The 18508-nt window shown below is 40.1% G+C and overlaps 1 protein-coding gene across 11 annotated transcripts in view; it reads left to right on the top strand.

The window, feature by feature from the left end:
* Nucleotides 1-16535, top strand: part of LOC111869832 (RNA-binding protein Musashi homolog 2) — a 389564-nt gene extending 373029 nt beyond the window's left edge. For 10 of the 11 annotated variants that reach the window (XM_023861647.2, XM_023861646.2, XM_023861648.2 and 7 more), the window contains 2 exons: nucleotides 5062-5308; nucleotides 6946-16535. In XM_023861647.2, the coding sequence (XP_023717415.1) occupies nucleotides 5062-5308; nucleotides 6946-7803 (1105 nt within the window). In that variant the 3' untranslated portion in view covers nucleotides 7804-16535. Of the gene's footprint in view, nucleotides 1-4161; nucleotides 4244-5061; nucleotides 5309-6945 lie in introns of those variants that run through there. The other variant, XM_023861654.2, reaches the window with a different exon arrangement.
* Nucleotides 16536-18508: the final 1973 nt, after the last annotated feature.

The following is an 18508-nucleotide window of genomic DNA, read 5'->3' as shown; positions in this document are numbered from 1 at the left end:
GTCGTTATTAAATCCTCGGAAAGAGATTCTTCTGCACATTGCTCTACCTAAACTAAAAAACAAACTCCGTGGCCTGTAGTCTGCAAGCGAAATATGCCGACCGAGCGACAGCCGTTTGTCGGCGAAGTTAGTACCAGCTTTACGGGATAGAGGGTGTCGCGTGATCATCGCAACGAATCCCCACGGCCGTTAATCTCGGTTTTCTAAACCGGAGCCGCTATTTCCTTGAAATGGCCCCTCAGTTATCCTCACAAGGCTAAGTGGACCCCGTTCCAGAGCCACTACTTCTCAGAAAATCTGGTAGCGCCGGGAGTCGAACCCGGGACCTCTGGGTCTGCAGCCAGTAACTCTGACCACTAAACCACAGAGGTGGTCATATTGCGCTACCTCGAAATGAAATTAGTTCCTAGTGGGGGCAGGATAATGACTACAGTCGAGGTACAGTGTTTTCACATTGAAATGTATTGTGAATTTGTCGCGCTTGTGAATCCCACTCACATGGAAACGAAATATGAACATCGCTGAATTGGAAGCTGTCGGTATTCATACCTTTCCTGTTATCCGCGGTATCAGCATGGCGGCCTTGTTAGTTTCTGAGGTGGGAGATAAACCTTTCGTTTGTATTGCTTATTGTTGACGGTAACAGAGCCATATAAGATTCTGTACAGCAGTATGCTACAGATGTCTGTAGGGGACCATGTTTTGTGTACTTAAACGTACAAACATGGCGTTCGAGTATGATAAATTGTATATGCATACTTGAAGACGTTGTGTAGCGAAGTAAGGCAGAATTGTGTGCGTGTTATCCCAGAATGTTGCGTCATTTGGTGTTGTAGATCGTGTTTGGAGGCTAATTTCGGGTATTTTTGACATCTTCGACACATTTCTGTACCATAATTGCTGTTACAATTATTAAAGCACTGTAAATAAAGAATACAAGCAAAAAAAAAGCATGAATGTGATAATATTATTCAGGGACATTACTGTTAAGTTCGTCTGGCCTCTGTTAAAATTGAAGTTTTTCAATCAGCTGGGTGTTAAAAAATTCTTTCTAGAACTATTTAGTTTAAATTATGAAATTTGTGGCTCGGATGTGCATTATATTTAGCAGTACTTCTTCAGATTCATTAGCTATAACATCGAATAAAATGTTGATTGTGAGTGACGAAATGTATGAGGAGGTAAGTTGTGTCGTGGCCTATTGTAATGCATTCAGTATCCATTACCGTTCCTTATAAACGCTGTTCGGTGCTGTATGCAATCCATAGATTGTGGTTTTCTGGTTTGTGACACTCTGTAGTCTTGTAAGCGGATACCGACGTTGCGGAGGAACATTCTGCATCCGTCTTTAGGTTTGGAGCACTCAGGCCACTCTAAAGATGGACGCAGCATGTTCCTCTGAAGCTTCTTTAACCGCCTACGGAACTACACGGTGTCACAAACTAGAAGACCAGAATCCGAACAGTCACCACCTTAAGAACCTCGAAACTTGAATCGGTAATACAGCGTGCCACTTTCAATCACAGGCGGAAGATAGAGCCCATTGTAGTGTGACTGTGAAATGTTGCTTTCTTGAGATTTCACTGTCTCCACATGTTTAGTTCCGCGCATAATAACAATATATAGCTCTGTGAGTCTGTATTCCCATTTGAATGAACACTGTCTGCAGAATTTTACGCACTTAACACAAAATTTCAAACGTTATATCGGTTTCAAATACATGGCGTTCTTTGTTATGTAACAGAAAAGATTGGTGACAGGTGCCACTGGAAATGGGAGTATTTCAAGTTCTGTAGAGGAATTCACAGGAGGGAACGGGGACAGTTAAGGTTACAGCGCAGGTAGAAATGTGCACTTTTGTTTACGTAATAGTCAGGGCTCAGGGCGGGTGTTTCGGAATATGTTCAGAATTTATTTTCATCATTTTGATATTTATTTTGCCGGCATTTGTCTAACTGTTAGCAAAAGGGAACACTAAATCGTCGCCAGGTGCGAGTTCTGATTTGCGCCGTCAGCTTCATGTCCATATGCTCTCTTATCAGCACTGATTTACGTGTTAGTATAGATCTGGCCAAGATATCGTGGACATGAACACGGTGTTTTGTTAATCGGTACTACAACGCGCCAGCTTTAACCAACCGGGCATTATTGTCTTCTGGAAGCAAGAAACAAAAGAAAGACGACTGCGAGCAGTATTTAGATTCGCATCAAACTATGGAACAAGCAAAATTGGGCCCCCACCTCCACATTAAAGTCACCCAGGACAACGTCGGCAGTTGATTGAAGCTTTCAGATCAGAATTGCAGAGACAGAGCTGGCCAACAGGATGAAATCGATGTTGGCTGCAGTATTTACTTAATGGTCCTCATGGTGTCAGACTTTTGGGTGTCCCGCGCAGGCTCATGTATGTCTGTGGAGGTGGGGGGGGGGCATCTCTCCGGAAGGAAAGGGTCTTCGTATCACAGTGTGACGTTTTCTGTATAAATTCCTTGCAATAAATTACAATATTTTCTTTCCCCTTGTATGTATAATTTATTTTCTTTTAGCTTTAAGTGTTAAATATTTTCCTTCTGTAATTTGATATAATTTCTGCTTCCATATGCATTTATTATTATTATTATTATTATTATTATTATTATTATTATTCAGAACTATAACCCAGAGGAGCCGAGATAGAACAGTCGGTGTAGCGACTGGCCATGGGCTGGACGACCGAGGTGTCGGAGTTCGAGTCCTTGTGAGGACAAGAATTTTCTCTTCTCCAAGTCGTCAAGACTGGCTCTGGGGTCCACCCAACCCTCTCTCCAATGGGTAACGGGATCTCTTTCCCCGGGGGTAAAGCAGCAGAGGCGTAAAGCTGACCACTCACCTCCAACTAGTGCCGAGTCAAGGAAATGTGGATCTATACATCCACTCCCTCATGGCGTAGTGCTTAATTAGTTAGGCATAGAGACACCTTTACTATAACCCGGACACTGAACGCAATGGAATTCTAATTAATGCATATTAATTACCTCGTAATGCATGTTTTAATGTGTAATTTAGTTACTCATGTCCTGGAGTTGGTCTCTGCTTTCCACTTAAGGTCAAACACTACTGCAGGCGTTATGTCAAGTTTAAACTCTTGTAAGGGTGAACACAGAACATTTTTTTTCTTTTTGATACAAATATGCGTTTCCACTTTGCGAGATCCTTAAGTGTGGTGTAGTACCCGGGCAACTTAATCATGCCCGTCATGTGTTACGAATGTACCATGTATGAGATCACCAAACGTGGAATTCATAAACGTTCGCCGTGGTTTTTGTTACCACGTCCATTAAATGAGAACTGTGTCTCGAGACCAAACTGTCGGAGATGGTGGAGTTAACGTTACCGCACTGCCAGTTTGCGTATAAACGGTCCTGCAAGCTACTAGAAGGACATGTATTTGTGTAAAGCACGTTGTTACACATATTCATGCAAACACATTCAGTCCCGTTCACAACTAACGCCGTTGCATGAACCCAGTGAGCACTATTGTAGTCCCGTAACATTGAATTCCGATATCGATTAAAGCACTTGCAGAAAGTAAGGTTTGAAACGCTGGGAGTATATCGACGAGCGGAAGCAAAGCAACACTGTTCGCTAGAAGCACTGCACTGAACTGGAGGAGGTGCCGAGGCCTGTGGTTATGTCCCGAAACAGCAGTATATTCTGTGATCAGTACTGCTGTGACAGGACAATATCACAGACCGCCGACCGGCCGGCTGTCGCGATGTGTTCCTATTCACCCATTCACTACACTCGCTAGCCACTGACTGAGTAAAGGGGCAAGAAGGGTGGGTTTGAGGGGTCCAGCAAGCAGTTCTTGCTCGCTAGCTGCTGCTCCTGCGCCCGTTGCTATGACAACGCGCAGTCCCCCTTCAGTTGTTTTAGTCTTCCCCACTCTGTGTTGTATGTAGAGGATGCGCCCACAGTTCACTCACGTAAAAGCTGAACCTTCTTAGAACAGGGCACCTGGCCTTTTTGAGATGAAAACCACGTGCCGGATGGTGCATCTTGACCGCGGTGTTCGACCAGGTCGGTCCCTGCCACACAGCCAGTGTTGTATGCGGCGCAAAGCGGTGTGAGGGCGAACCAAGGCAGCCCGCGAGCTGGATGCCTGGGTTATTGATCTCGGGGATCTCGTGGGGGGAAGAAGGGCGGACGAGCGCCGACGGAACAGAACTTAACGGTGTTTGTGTTACGGTTGCATAGGATTCACGTAAGTCTCCACTTTTGTAAAGGGGTGTGTGGGAAAGGCGTGGTGGACCTTACCTTCATGCACTAGGGATGAAGCAGCTCTGGGCAACTTCTGATATAGCCGTTTTCTCCTCTAGTGTACCTGGAACAGCGGAAATGATACACCTCTTGTTAAGACAGTGGCACAGGAACAGTCCCCCCACGGATTATCAGTACCACGGTCTTGTCTCGTTCTCAAATTGCCTCAGTGCGCCTGGTCCCTGTCGCTTCGCCTCCATATCAGCTGAAAGCTAGAGAGGAAGATGCCGCCACTCTGCCAACCGTCGGCTTCTTGCCGACGCCTGCGCCGCTGTTGCGTCATTATGTGGGGGAGAAAGGGAAACGGATCCAATTGCCCCTAAGATATGTGCCTAAAATGCGTTCTGAATTCCCAAAGCACTTGACAATTGAAATCGTAATTTCTGCTGGTTATTACACACCGAAGTTATTTATATGAAAGCCTGTTTGTGTTTCACGCCAGGTTCCTGAAGTTCATTATACCTAATGTAATGTTACACACTACGGTTGTCACATAATTTTTGCAACTTCTCTGTCAGCAGCTAAAATATCGGCAGTGATGCAAGAATGGAATTATTATTAGCGAAGCTTATGTGTGATTCTATCAAACTCTTTATTGAAACATATATATACACTAATGATAATTGTTGCCACAGTTATACTCACCAAACATCATTTGCAGAATATGTCTCGTGCGTGGAGACGGGCAGAATCTGTGAAGCCAATCATGGGGGGATGCTGGAACAGAGAGAAACTGATTACCAATGTGTCTGTATGTTGCAGCTCAGCGGGCATGGAAGGCAATGGGCTCATGGACCACGACCTCCATGGCAACGGTCTAATACCAGCAATGAACGGAAGCCAGAACGGATCTTCTGGACGTTCAACCCCAAGCGGTTGTGATCCAGCACCAGGGAAGCTATTTGTTGGTGGTCTGAGCTGGCAGACATCTTCAGAGAAGCTGAAGGAATATTTTGGCATGTTCGGCACAGTTACAGATGTTCTCATCATGAAGGATCCAGTTACCCAAGTGAGTCACCAAAACATAGGAATTAACAGTCAGCAAACAGCCCCGTGTATTGACTTTTTTATGTATGATGATATATAAGCAGGTGATTCTCTAGAACCCCTGAGTCAGTAACAGTCAAGTGATAGTACGTAAAGTCAATAGAAAGTCCGTCCAGTGTAACAATTTATAGGTCACTTCTTTATCACTTCTGCCTTACATGTTTCGGTTTAATACAACCATCATCAGAGGCACATAGTACAATCATGAAAACACTGTCGTTGTTTAAGATGTACACAGTTATGTTTGCTGCGTGGACGCTGCTACAATATGTCGACGTGTAAAAGCACAACACTTGCTAGGATTGTTGAATGCACTATCAAGTCTCACATTCCATCCGAAACTGCCCTCAAGTTAAAACGCCAATGTTAAAATATTTAAAAATTGTTTAAAAATTAAAAATTCTATTGACTTTGTGATTGATAGTGTAACGGACCAAAAATGAAACAATTCAAGATAGTACGTACTTGTCAAAAAGACATGTTCAAACTGACTTACTAGCTCAAAATTTAATGTGAGCACATTTTGAATGGGGCAGTTTCAGCTATGGAGGAAATACATTTCAAGAAAGTTGATCAGTTAGTATCTATAATATTGAAAGCCAGTTTAATGAGGGGACAGACAGAGGAGCACACTCATGTAGCTTTCCTAAAACTTCTGCATGGGGATGTTCCCCCCTCCCCAAGCCTATATTTTATTAGTGAATTATTAATATCAGAAACATGCATATAAATCAGATTTTAAAGACTATACAATTAGTAAAAAGTACATAAATTCAATAAGTTATGTGAATGCTACAGACTTAATTATGAGCCAGTGGGACATTTTTGGTTGGTGTACTGACGGTTTGATGGAGCTAGGATAGCTCAGTCAGTATAGAAACTGGCTGTGGGCCAGATGACAGAGGATTCAGGGTTCAAATCCCAGTAGGATCAAGAATTTTCTCCCCATCCATAGGGGCTCTGGGGCACACCCAGCCTCATATCCAGTTACCAGGGGCTCTTTCCCCTGAGGTAAAGTGGCTAGGGTGTGAAGCTGACCACCCACCTCCAACTAGTGCCAAGGCTGTTTCCCCATATGCCTGCATGCAAAGGCACAACTTTACTTTTTTTTTTGTGACAGGCTAATATGAACACACTTGTTCCAAACATTCTGGGTATCAGTCAGATTACAGGCAGTGTGTTGTTCATATGGAAAAATAGATCCAGTTGCTAATGATATTTATACATATGAACTGGTCATTGAATTTTAATGAGAAATATGCATTTTAAAAAGTTCCCGTGTGCTTGACCACATTGTATGTAATATAATTACCACATTGCTTAGTTGAAAATAATTCATAAAACAGTTGTTCTGTTTTGTTTATCTTATGTTCCAACAAAAGCCTTTGATGGTGATTATAAGTACCACATTGTGTGCATTAGCTTTTATAAATGCATCCATTTTGTTAAAGTGTAACATCTCATTTTCTTAAATTTCTATGAGTTGGTTGTTCGCCTCCAAAATGGGGGATGTGCTAGTTAGGAGTTTCAGTAGTGAAGTATCCATTACATCAGAGGGTCGGAGTGTCAATTAGAAATGTATGTTTTCATCTGTTGCAGAGGAGCCGTGGATTTGGGTTCATAACATTCTCAGAGCCTGATACTGTTGAGAAGGTCCTTAAAGTGCCTATCCATACACTTGATGGCAAGAAGATAGACCCGAAACATGCCACTCCAAAGAACAGAGCCAAGGCTGGTAACAGGACAAAGAAGATTTTTGTGGGTGGTGTAAGTCAGGACACGTCGTCTGAAGAAGTGAAAGCATACTTTGGCCAGTTTGGCAAAGTGGAAGAAACAGTAATGCTGATGGATCAGCAGACAAAGCGTCACCGAGGCTTTGGATTCGTGACCTTTGAAAACGAAGATGTGGTGGACCGCGTGTGTGAGATCCATTTCCACACTATCAAGAATAAGAAAGTTGAATGCAAGAAGGCACAACCTAAAGAAGCAGTCCAGACTGCAACACTGCTGGGAAAACGCATGGTTCTTGGCCCGCTGGGAGTAAGGATGGCGGCTCCTCAACCGTTAGCACCAGCCACTCAGCTGGCAGCCGTGCAGGCCCAGGCTCATGCTCAGGCGGCCACAGCGGCAGCCGCCCAGGCTCAGAATGCAGCTGCTTTGGCCGGATACGGGAAGCTGTTTGGAACATACCCAACCCTGGCAAGCTACCGTTATGCTCCGTACCCCATTCCAGCAGCAGTTGGAGCAGTGGGTGGTGTTGGTGCTGCAGTTGGAGGCGTTGGAGCTGCCGTAGGTGCAACAGGCACCCCTACTACAGCTGCAGCGGCAACTCCTGCAACCCTTCCTCCACCTGTACCAGCTAACCCCTATCAGGGCTACAGCCTTACCAATGTTGATATGTCAAGCTTCCAAGGAGTGGACTGGGGCTCCATGTACGGCATGGGCATGTACGTCTGAAGAGTCTCCCGCAGCAGTTAAGCATAAATGCATTTTTTAATAAGTTGAACATCGAGGGGTCTTGAATCATTCAGAAGTTGTCCTTCAGGACTTCCAGCAAGTTTAATTATTTTCATCACTCCTTATCCCATCTTCGGCGCCATGTTATGCATGCTGCTGAACTCGAATGTCAGGTTGCAGTAAATCTGACTAGTGATTGCATGTTGCAAATAAGACTATAAGAATACACAGCTCGGTTTTCCATTTTCTTGTTTAAAAATATGTAAGTTTAGAAGGTTCGGCATTGCCAAATTTTGTGACATTTAGACATATTTGCCAGTGGAAGGAAATTAACCTGGGTGGAAATGGATCCCTTACTTTCCAGCCTCTAGTTTACTCAGTTATGAAATACACTCACACATGAATATTGTCTGCTTTTGCTCATGGCGCAGTTAAAAAATCTCAACTGGCAAGCCAGCCTCCCCAGCCTCAAGCAATAATAACTTGCAATAAGCAGTATTATCAGTGTCTCAACATCTTCCATTGTTCCAGTCTTGAATACAAAGAAGTAAACAAGAATCTCCAACTATCCCACCCCTTATTATTAATTTTTATCATTATCATTATTATTATTATTATTATTGAAAGTTGGGTAGTGAAGATGACGTAGGCTGATGTAAGTTGGACCCACTGCCTTGTGATGTTGTTAGAGATTATATTTTTAGAAAATGGCAAGTGTTTATTGGCTTCTGGAGTTTCTCAACTTCATTATGACTGCCTGATTTTTTTGACATAAGACATGAAGAGGGTTTACCTGAACACGCTCTTCTATATTCAGAGTTGCAACTATGGTGAAACTATGCCACCGGTATGGGTAATGGTTATATGCCAGGTGCCGTAGTGGAAACTGACTGTGTGCATTAGAAGAGGTTGCCTGCCTATGGATTATGGTATATCTCAAATATTGAGATAATTTTGCAACAAAGTATTATGTTCTTAGATCTCAAGTTAAGTATGTTCATATGTTTAGGTCCAATGTTCCCCCTAATATTTCATGGACAGGTCTATTTATTCTCCCATGTTGTGCATTTATTCTGAGACGTGCACTCTAGTTAGAATGTCGGTACGGTAGGAAAATCGACGTGTAGGCAGCTTGAGTTATATGTCTTCACCAGTCATACCGTGGGATCGATCGCTGCATTGAAATCGCCCCACATTCTGCCTAAAAGTCAACTCTTGTACATCATAATTGCTCCTTATAAAAGTGTTCCTTTTAGTGGGGGACCAGTGTTGAAGCATCTAGTCAAGTGGCTACAGTAGCCGTATCATCTCCATTATTGTTTCTTGGTGTTTCACATTAGATATAGTCTGACTCAGCCCAAATTGTATGTAAGCACAGTTCGTTCACCTGTCAACATTCCATAGTTCATGTGTCTTGTCAAAATTGGGGTGGAAAAAGAAATCCTCCCACATGTAATGCATAGAGATTTTTCACATGTGAGATTTGTGGACCAATTACCGTCAGGAGTTGAGGATAGCAAGCAGATCAGTTCCTGCTGTGAAACTAAGAGTTAGCCTGAGCCCCTCTTCCTGTGCACACACCATGTTTCCCTTGGAATGATGCTTTTCATTTAGGTTAGTGTGCAGGCAGTAAGTTTCTTAGTGGGAAACACTGGCAGCATTGCAGACATTATTTATTTAATTTGAACATAGTTTTAATTTAATTTATGTTGTGTTTTTGTGCTGAATGTGACTTTGAAGTTGGAAACCAAGTGTTGTGCAAAGTTGAAGGAAGTTCTTCTTTTATAAATGGGGTAAATGCAGCTTCTCTAGGTTCCTACGTGATTGTTTTTTTTTTTTTGCGAGCCGCGTTAGTTGTATAGTATGCAGATGTACTCGCTCTTAGTTTCGTCAGCACTGTCTGATGCGGCAGCAGGTTCTGAACTGCCACTGGGTCACAAGTGTGCTTCACCTCTCTGGAGAGGTCACATAAACATAATAAATCTTTGATTGTTACTCGTTTTATAATAGTATAGGTTGACCATGGAAATAGCAGGTATTACTCAGTGTACACAATATGATGTTCTTTACCAACTTAAAGTAACTTACAGTTAAGACATTCTCTGCAAAACCCAACAACAGCATGTTCTTATTTATTCTATATTAATGACAATCCATGACTTGCTATTGACAGGAACATGGCATTGATAAAGTACATGCCGTATTTCCTTTGTACTACCATATTGTACTCATACATATTGTAATAGTACCACAGATGTTTTCTGGTTCGTAAAATTAAGTGTTGAGTGTGTGTATGTTCTCATGCAGGGATTGGCCAATAGTAATTTTTGATTGGTACTTGGTGGTGATGATTATGATGATGATGGTGGATTTTCTGTTGGTAGTGATAACAAAGACTGAGATGTGCTACAAAGTGTTTTAATTTAAAATATTGTTTTGTATTACTGGAGTCATAGTTTGTGGGTCAGAGGGAAAGTGTGATCGGGATAGACAGGCGAAGACAAGAGAGTGGGCCTACTGGTAGCAGCAAGGGCGAGTTGACCGGAGGGTGGGGGCAACACACTTTTTTGACATGGGGGTTTTCGCAGAGAATAAACTCATAGCGAAAGGAAAACGTGAAATGCTGGATGATCAGTTCGAAATCTTGGTACAGTAAACTACCATCGCAGTGGCCCTCAAGTTTAGCGTGTTTTTCAGAGTAATTCTAGTATTTAAACTCTCCAAGTTTTGCTGCTTATACTGTATTTAAACTAGACTATACAGTGAAACATATCTGATAGTAGTGATGAGAGATTTGAGCATTCTACAAAACGTTCAGATGGGTGTTTATTTTTGTCTCTTTTTTTTTTCTTTCCTCCCAGGTGTTTTGTTCACATGCACCTTAAAGCATAAGGGAGTTGCTAGCAGTAAACTTGGAAAGTACAGCCATTTTTGTAAAGCTTGGAAGACTTTGTCTTCTGCACCTTCTTATGCCAGCACTATGCAGGTTATAGTGTAGTTCCTTATATGAAAAAAAATAGTGCTTTAGCGATAAAGAGAAGGTTCAAGACAGCAGTGTTAACCACTGAAGTTATGGTTGTGTAGGAATTCATCTTGTACTTCAGAATCACACATTTCATAAACAAGGCAAAGAGAATGACATATTTGATATGTGTTTTGTTCAAGTCATACTGAGATCAAACATGCCTGTACAAGATAAAATCAGAATTGCTTTGATCAGTTAACTGTGTATTTCAGAATAATGTGAAAGGTCCCATCAGATAAATTGTAATGGTATTTTACTGTACATGTAGTCTATAAATTTCAGCTCTCTATTATTATAGCAGCATCTGCAGTTTTCTCGACCTACTCATCTCATTTTTTTGTTTCTCTCTTTCCTTTCTTGTGTTAGAATTGAAGTAAAAGTTTGTCAATGGTGCCAAATACTCAAGTGTCGAGTTAAAATACCCACTAACAACTTGCATAATCACTTTTTCCTTTTGCTTGAGTGACAATACCCTTTTATAATGTAAGAACAGCAATAAGTGTTTTAAGGAGAAAAGGAGAAACCCTCTATTTTTGTATTTAATTCTAAATGAAAAAAGAGCAAATAAAGTTTGTATTTTTTCTTTGAGAAGTCTGTCATGTGGTGTTTAAGGGAGCACCACATAGATAATAAATTTGAAAGGCTTTCAGAGAGGGTTGGTCTGGAAAAAAAAAAATATTTAATCACATTGAAATGAACAGTGTACTCCCTGTCCCTATTACTTCATACTAGTTATTTCTGTTTTTTGGTGGTTTGTCGTATTTTAAAAGTTGTAGTCGATAAGTACACTTGACTAGTTCCTTAGTGTTAGATGTTTTTGTAGTTTCTCTGTGTGTAGATCGTAGTGGGGCTGGATGGATTGCCATCTGGTAGCAAAGACTTGCACTTGTAGAGCAGTTCTGAATAAAGTAGTTTTCATAGTAGACCAGCTGACTGCTTGATGGTATTTATTCCTTACTTATTATTGTATTTGCTTGGTTTATGGCCTGCAGCAGGAACTTTACTGTTTTCAGCTTTTGATAAAAAAAACATGAGAGCTGTGGTGTGAGGGATTGAGAGGAGTTGCTATAATTAACCAATTACTGCTTTTCTGTGATACCACATGACTATAACACTTACTGAGATGAATGGTTGCCTGCACTCTTGGTGGATGTGTGTCCAACACTTGACAATATTCTAGTGCAGCCATGTGAGTTGGATCAGAGTGGTAGACACAGAGTTGCTCCTTTGCATTGCAGAATGTTGCAACAAGTTCCCGTTTGTTTACAGCAGAACAGCTGGAACGTGTGCGCTGCTGGGATGCCATTGCCTGCATTTGCTTGGAGATGCAGGTTAATGACTTAATCCATTGAACTTAGGATTTTTGCAGAACATTCTGACTCATACGAGCACGCCCTGTTTCTACCACGTGTTTAGCGTGCAGAATAGTGCCTGAAAGGGAGCGTTTGTTTCTTTAGAACACGTGTTTGTGTTGGATTGATGCAACATTGGGATAATAACTGAAACCCTCAAATCTTTTTGTTATCCTGTATGACTTCTAAATAGCGCAGTGCCTTATTGGAATTATAACATTAGTAGTGATCTGAGGCCTACAAGCGAGGGGAGCTGAACACCTGGAGGTAGGTGCTCCCCCTTGCAGCTGAGAGCAACTCCTTCAACCTCTCAGATTCAACAGATGTTTTATTAACTTTTCACTGGATTGCACTACAGCAGTTGTAGATACAGTTTTTTTCCTGTCAAGTTTTTTGATGTGTGAGAATTCTTGATATTAGTGGCGTGTGCCGAGAGATTTGGACTCACGCAGAGTTATGCACTACTCGTGTTTTTTTAACAATCATCTATTGAATATATTCCTGGGTGTCTTGTGTGCGTTGTTCAGTGGACTGGTTGTAGTTTTTGTATACTTTGGTTCAAACTCTTTTTTATTATTTGAGCCTTTGTAAGCATGATTGGCGTTACCCATATTTCTCATTCTGTTTTTGGGGAGCCCCTCCCTACTGGTGCTAAGTTAGTATTACATTCAAATCAATGTGCCATATGTGATAGAAAGTTTTTTTTTTCTTATGAGCGAGGAGTATGTAGTGCTAATTGATAAGATGAATTTGAACTGGTTATTGAGACATACATGGATACCGTTATCTGATATACTGTACACTGTTAGCAACCACTGTACTTTAAAGCAACTAGGAAAATATGTGCATGTGTAGGAACCACGATATTATGATCTTTCCAGTAAGGGCTCCATCATTAATAATCAATAATACAAATAACAGTCAGAATTTCAGTCTCCTTTGTCCCGGGCAAGAACACAAATATTTGGTCTAAACGATGACAGTGCAGTGAAAGGGGTTGATGACATTTCATAAGAAGTCTTTTTTCTGCAATAGCAAGTGCTAAATGCGAAAGATAATTCTCATACGATACTAGCCGATGGGAAGCACAGCATTTTGATAAACTTTAATTTTTCACGTACTTTGTTGAGGTGCTTTTATTGGTGACCATACTTCATCATGACTAACATAGTTTGCATTTCACTCTGGTCTTTTGTTTTTATAAATCAAATCCAGTCCTCATCAATACTGTAATTTTCACGTTTTTTCTGAAAATGATAGTTCAGTATGGCAGTTACAGTGCTTGAGCCATTGTAATCAAATGGAGACATAGCCTGCTCCTCTCCCTTACTGCTTATATGCACATCCAATAAGATTTGCAGCTGATTGGCAAGTGATCATAATGAATGAATTCGCTTATTGCATGATGATCAGTTAAAATGGGCACCAGTGGTGGAGCATATATTTGTACTCAAGTCTGGAGCATCTTACCATACAGGTAGGTCACCCTTTCTACTCGGGTGGATGAGAGACATGAGTACAAAAATACGTGGCATTCATACTTCCAAGGGCTCATTTTCAGGGATAGTTTTGTGTGCCGCTTCTACCCTCTCCCAAACCTCACTAGGACCAATTTGAACAGGGACTTGGCTGAGGTTACAACTTAATGCAGTAGTTAGTCATTTGAAGTGTGTGGATGAAACAACAGCAACTAGGGTGACGGAGACAACTCCAACATGTTGTATTATTAACATTTAGTTGCTTTAAATGTAATAATTCCTTGCATGCTTAGTGACAACTGTTCACACCCATCATTTTCAACAGATTCAAATTGCAGTATTTCTGACAAAATTAGAGCAACTGGACACATTCAGCAATATATGGTCTTTAAGAGTCATTGTATGTGTGTGACTTCAGTTAACATTACATTTTGTGTAACAAGAGGAAGAAGGAAGTTTTCCATACCATAAACAGCATATGTTAGGTAGTGGATTTATTGCCCCCATCATGTGGAGAAGTAATGCATTCCATTAAAACTAATGCATGTTCGGGTCAAAGCTGATTATCCATGGAATTCATTTAATTCCCATTTTTAAGAAAGAAGATCAGTGTGTAATCCTTCAATATTTGTTTCTATTTTAAAGAATCCTCTCATGGATATGTTTTGAATATTCTAACAGATTGATTTCAGAAGCACTCTTATTCCATGTACACAGAGCGTTATTCAAATTTAACACAAAGTGAAACATGATTAAAACCTGTTGTGCCTGTTTATACAATAGATCAGCTACCTGATTTTCATATGTATGGGAGATAAGCGTCTCCATTATGACTCATATTAATACAGTTTTAAGAGTTCTGTTACAGAAAGGACTCATATTACCCCAGTTGCGATTGCATAGTGTATTTGAGCAAGCAGGAAAGACTGTCTTGGCCTGATACAAAATAGTTGTGCCATATAAAAGTGTTTGTCTTTACATTTTACATTCTGTAAAACGTGTAGTTCTTTGTACAAAAATTTGACACCAAATACGTAGTATTGGTATCTGTACTTAAATGTGTTTGCTTCGCGGCTGACACTGTGGACTGCTGACTGAATCTAGATTTTCTTTGGAAATTATTAGCAGTATATATAAGGGTTTGTTTCAGCATTATAGTGGCCCATTTTCACAGCTGTTACAAATGTTTTATATACAGTTTGAGTCGGGGGTTATATTCCCATATTTAGTTCTTTTATTTTGGCTGTTCTGCAGATTTTCTGTGAGAACCATTTCCTTTCTCATTGTTTTAAGGGTTTTGTCAATATTTGAAGCATTCTCGTTTTCCTCGAAGTTAAGACCTCTAGTCTTTTACAGTCTGTTTGGCTTGTATTATGAATCTAGTCATTAGAACAAACCTGAAGATGGGACGGTGTTCAATATACACTGGCATTGCAAAACTTCTCAAAGTGTTGTCATGAAATCAGATTAATAATAGGCAACAACACATATTAAGTTGCATAGTTTTAATATACATGTCCACTGAATATAGTGTAATTTCAGGCCCATTATCAGTTGCTATTAATTGGAGTTAACACAAATGTGTGTTATTTTGTTTCAAAGGTGTTTTCTTATAGCTGTATTCATATGTTTTTATCACATCTTCAGATATATAGGATTTCAAGTTCTCACAGCAGCGGTTATGAAGAGATCTATCTTCATATATTTTCCACATCTGAATTAACAAGAATTGCATTTCATACAATTCGCGTGCTATAAAATTTCTGCATATTTGGGGTTCTTCAAAAGACTTAGGGATATTGTTATTGCAAATGAGGTAATTCAGAGGAAAATCTGTGGACATGTTTCTGGTGTATAGCGATTTTCTTTCCTTAAATATAGGTCATAATTTTGAATTTATTTCAAGGCATCAAGTGTCGCAAATTGATCTATAACTGTAAAACTATTTCCTTCCCATGTGTTAATTTAAATGTTAGCAAACAAATTACATAACAACGATCTCAAGAAAGATTGAAAGAGAGCTGATGTAGATGTAACGTTGCACAACGAACGTACATACTTACCTGGCCTATGTATACAGTGATAAAAAAAGCGTGAGGTGCAACCCACCCCCCTCTGTTTGCATGATAACATGGGATGTTCCTTGCGTATCATTCCATAGAATTAATGAAAATCAACTCAATTTATATTTCCTCGCAAAGCTGACGTTTGTTATACATATACATGTTTCTGACAGATTTAGATCAAACCTAAATGTGGCAACTTGACGTACTGTGCCTGATCTCAACCAGTTCGTGGTGGATGATATCTTACAAATTGTGGCTGAATTATAAAATGTCACGCAGAACAATGGAATCTTTCATTGATGGTAATTGAGTTGAATTTTTGTGATTCACATAGCTTAGTCTGAGGTGTGTCTTGTGCTGTGTACTATTTGTACATGTTTGTTCTAGAGCTAGACATCAACCCCTCTCCTGCAAATGTCACACTTCCCTAGCCCCCCAGTATCCACTTTTAAAACCCTATTTTGTACAGCTTTTCCCTCTTCCCCCATCATAAAAGTGCTGTGTGCTACCCTGTCTTCCAAACCATGGTTACACAATCCGTGGGACCAGTGCCACAATTTTTCTGTTGGCAATATCAACCTCAGTATATTTATTCATGGACAGATTAAAATTCCCCAGTAAATAAAGAGTTGAAAGTTGTATTATCTTTTCATGAAGTAAAAGAGAAAGCGTTTGTATTCTATAAAAATTGTACCTCCCCCCAATGATATGTGTCGTCAATTGGGAAATACTTAAATACTAAAGTGATTTCTTTCTTAACAGTAAATAATGTAAAAAGAACGGTAATATATACATATATAAACGAAATACATATATTTATCGTGGATTCTAAGTGCTATTATAAGAATATTTTCTATTTTCGTTAGTGGGGGATAACACCCAAAATCACTTACAATTCCTGTTACGTGTAAAAACGTATTTCTGTTTGTGCCAGAAATGTTTACGGTTCTGATGCGACTGTTCTACTCTGACTTCAAAATTGATGCAGTTTTCCAAATGTTTCTTATAAATACATAATTGTTAATAACTGGACAGGAATCGTAAGGATTTTGTTAACCTATAGTGATAAAAACTTACAAAGAACTTAAAAGACTCCTTAAGTACATTCCAGAAATGGGTTTAAATGTAGATGAAATCTGATACATGCTTGTAAGAACCCAGCTACAAATGTGGGGTACAGTGTGCCCCAGAGAAAAACAACAGTTACTGTGAATTTAAGACTTAAATATTCAAGTATAATATGCTCAAAAATGTTGTTTGATAATTTTGGCGGTTTGTCCCAATCAGTTATTTATCCCAACCAATATTTTACAATTCAGATACTCTGTTACAGGTAAACGGTTCGGAACATTTTTTTTTTCTCGACATATATAAGATCTGCTTCGTTTGAGCAACATTGCATTTATCTGTGACATTATGATTAAGTTTTTTTTTAAAGTTCGCTCTTTAATAAAACGTATTGTTGACATACTTTTGGAACCAGTGATACAGTAATGTTATTTTATCTGTAGTGTGTTACTCCTATATTGGCATTTTATATGCTTCCTTGAACATGGGGGCGGTCAGAGAGGGGACCCTGCTGCTCGTTACCTAGCAGCCAACTTTTCTGTTTTTCCTCAACCTCTTAAGTACCCAATCACAAATTTAGTTTTTTTAAGAGTAGAGGAGTTTTGCCCTTGGATGAAACAAAGTTCTGAAACTTGCATCCCGGAATGTGGTCTTTTGCCAAAAGAGGCTTCGGTAACACGATCGATTTTATTTGAATTATTTGTGTTTATATCGGTGATGACGACGGTTGCGAGATCTAAGACATGAACTGTCTTAGCTCGTGAAAAGTTAAACAGTCCCGTCTAGTGTGACTGGTGAAGTCTTTTATTTCAATTATTTATGTCCTCACATGTTTCTGTCTTGAGAGCCATCATCAGAGGGACACCTTTACATCAATACAGTTGGAAGTCACTATTACAATATGTGTTCTGAACTTTAAAATATATATACATATAATAATAATATACAATTGAGTATAAAATCTAAAGTTTTTACAACTACAGCGGCTGTTCCAATACATTAAAATATTTGTAATTAGTTAAGATTTTATTGGCATTTATATACCAAGTAGGTTCGTCGCGTCTTATTATTTCTATTGACGGGGGCCGAACGTGTGTCGCCTTGTCGCTCTCGGGAAGAGGGTTCTTTGATGTTGCCCTCTATGTGTTAGTGGAGCGCTGTTTTTTGTTGCCTTCGCTCGCTCGAACACGGGTCGTGGGTTCTAATCCCTCTCGAAACATGAATGGCTGCGTTAATACTGTGTGTAGGTAGCTGCCTTGCTACGGGCTGATCCCCCGCCTAAGGAGTTCTACCAACTGTCTATAAGACTGAAGTGTAACAAGGAGTTTCACAGATATGAATGAATTATGTATATACTTATAAATTCAGATACGTGGAAGCTGCCTTAAGAGTGATCCAGAAGAAGAGACTTGGCTAATCCTCTGAGGCCGTTACTGATGGTATATAAAGATATGGATGAGTCGAATCGTAAAACTGCACAATATCAGATTTCAGTTTCTGTTTGCCGTTAATTTCCCGTCTAATCTCAATTCATATAACGTGCCTCAGACATATTTGAGGTAGCTGAGGTTTGAAATGTGTTTCTTTTTATCCTTGCGAGTACACTCACCTCCAACTAGTGCCGAGGTCAAGAAAAACTGGATCTATACATCCACTCCCATATACGCTTTCATGGCGTAGTGCTTAATTAGTTAAGCACAGGGACATATTTACCTT

The sequence above is a fragment of the Cryptotermes secundus genome, unplaced genomic scaffold (genome assembly GCF_002891405.2).
Source record: "Cryptotermes secundus unplaced genomic scaffold, Csec_1.0 scaffold286, whole genome shotgun sequence".
In the NCBI taxonomy this organism is placed as follows: Eukaryota; Metazoa; Arthropoda; class Insecta; order Blattodea; family Kalotermitidae; genus Cryptotermes; species Cryptotermes secundus.
The sequence above is the reverse complement of the archived record's forward strand: the minus strand, read 5'-3'. Positions and strand labels throughout refer to the sequence as shown.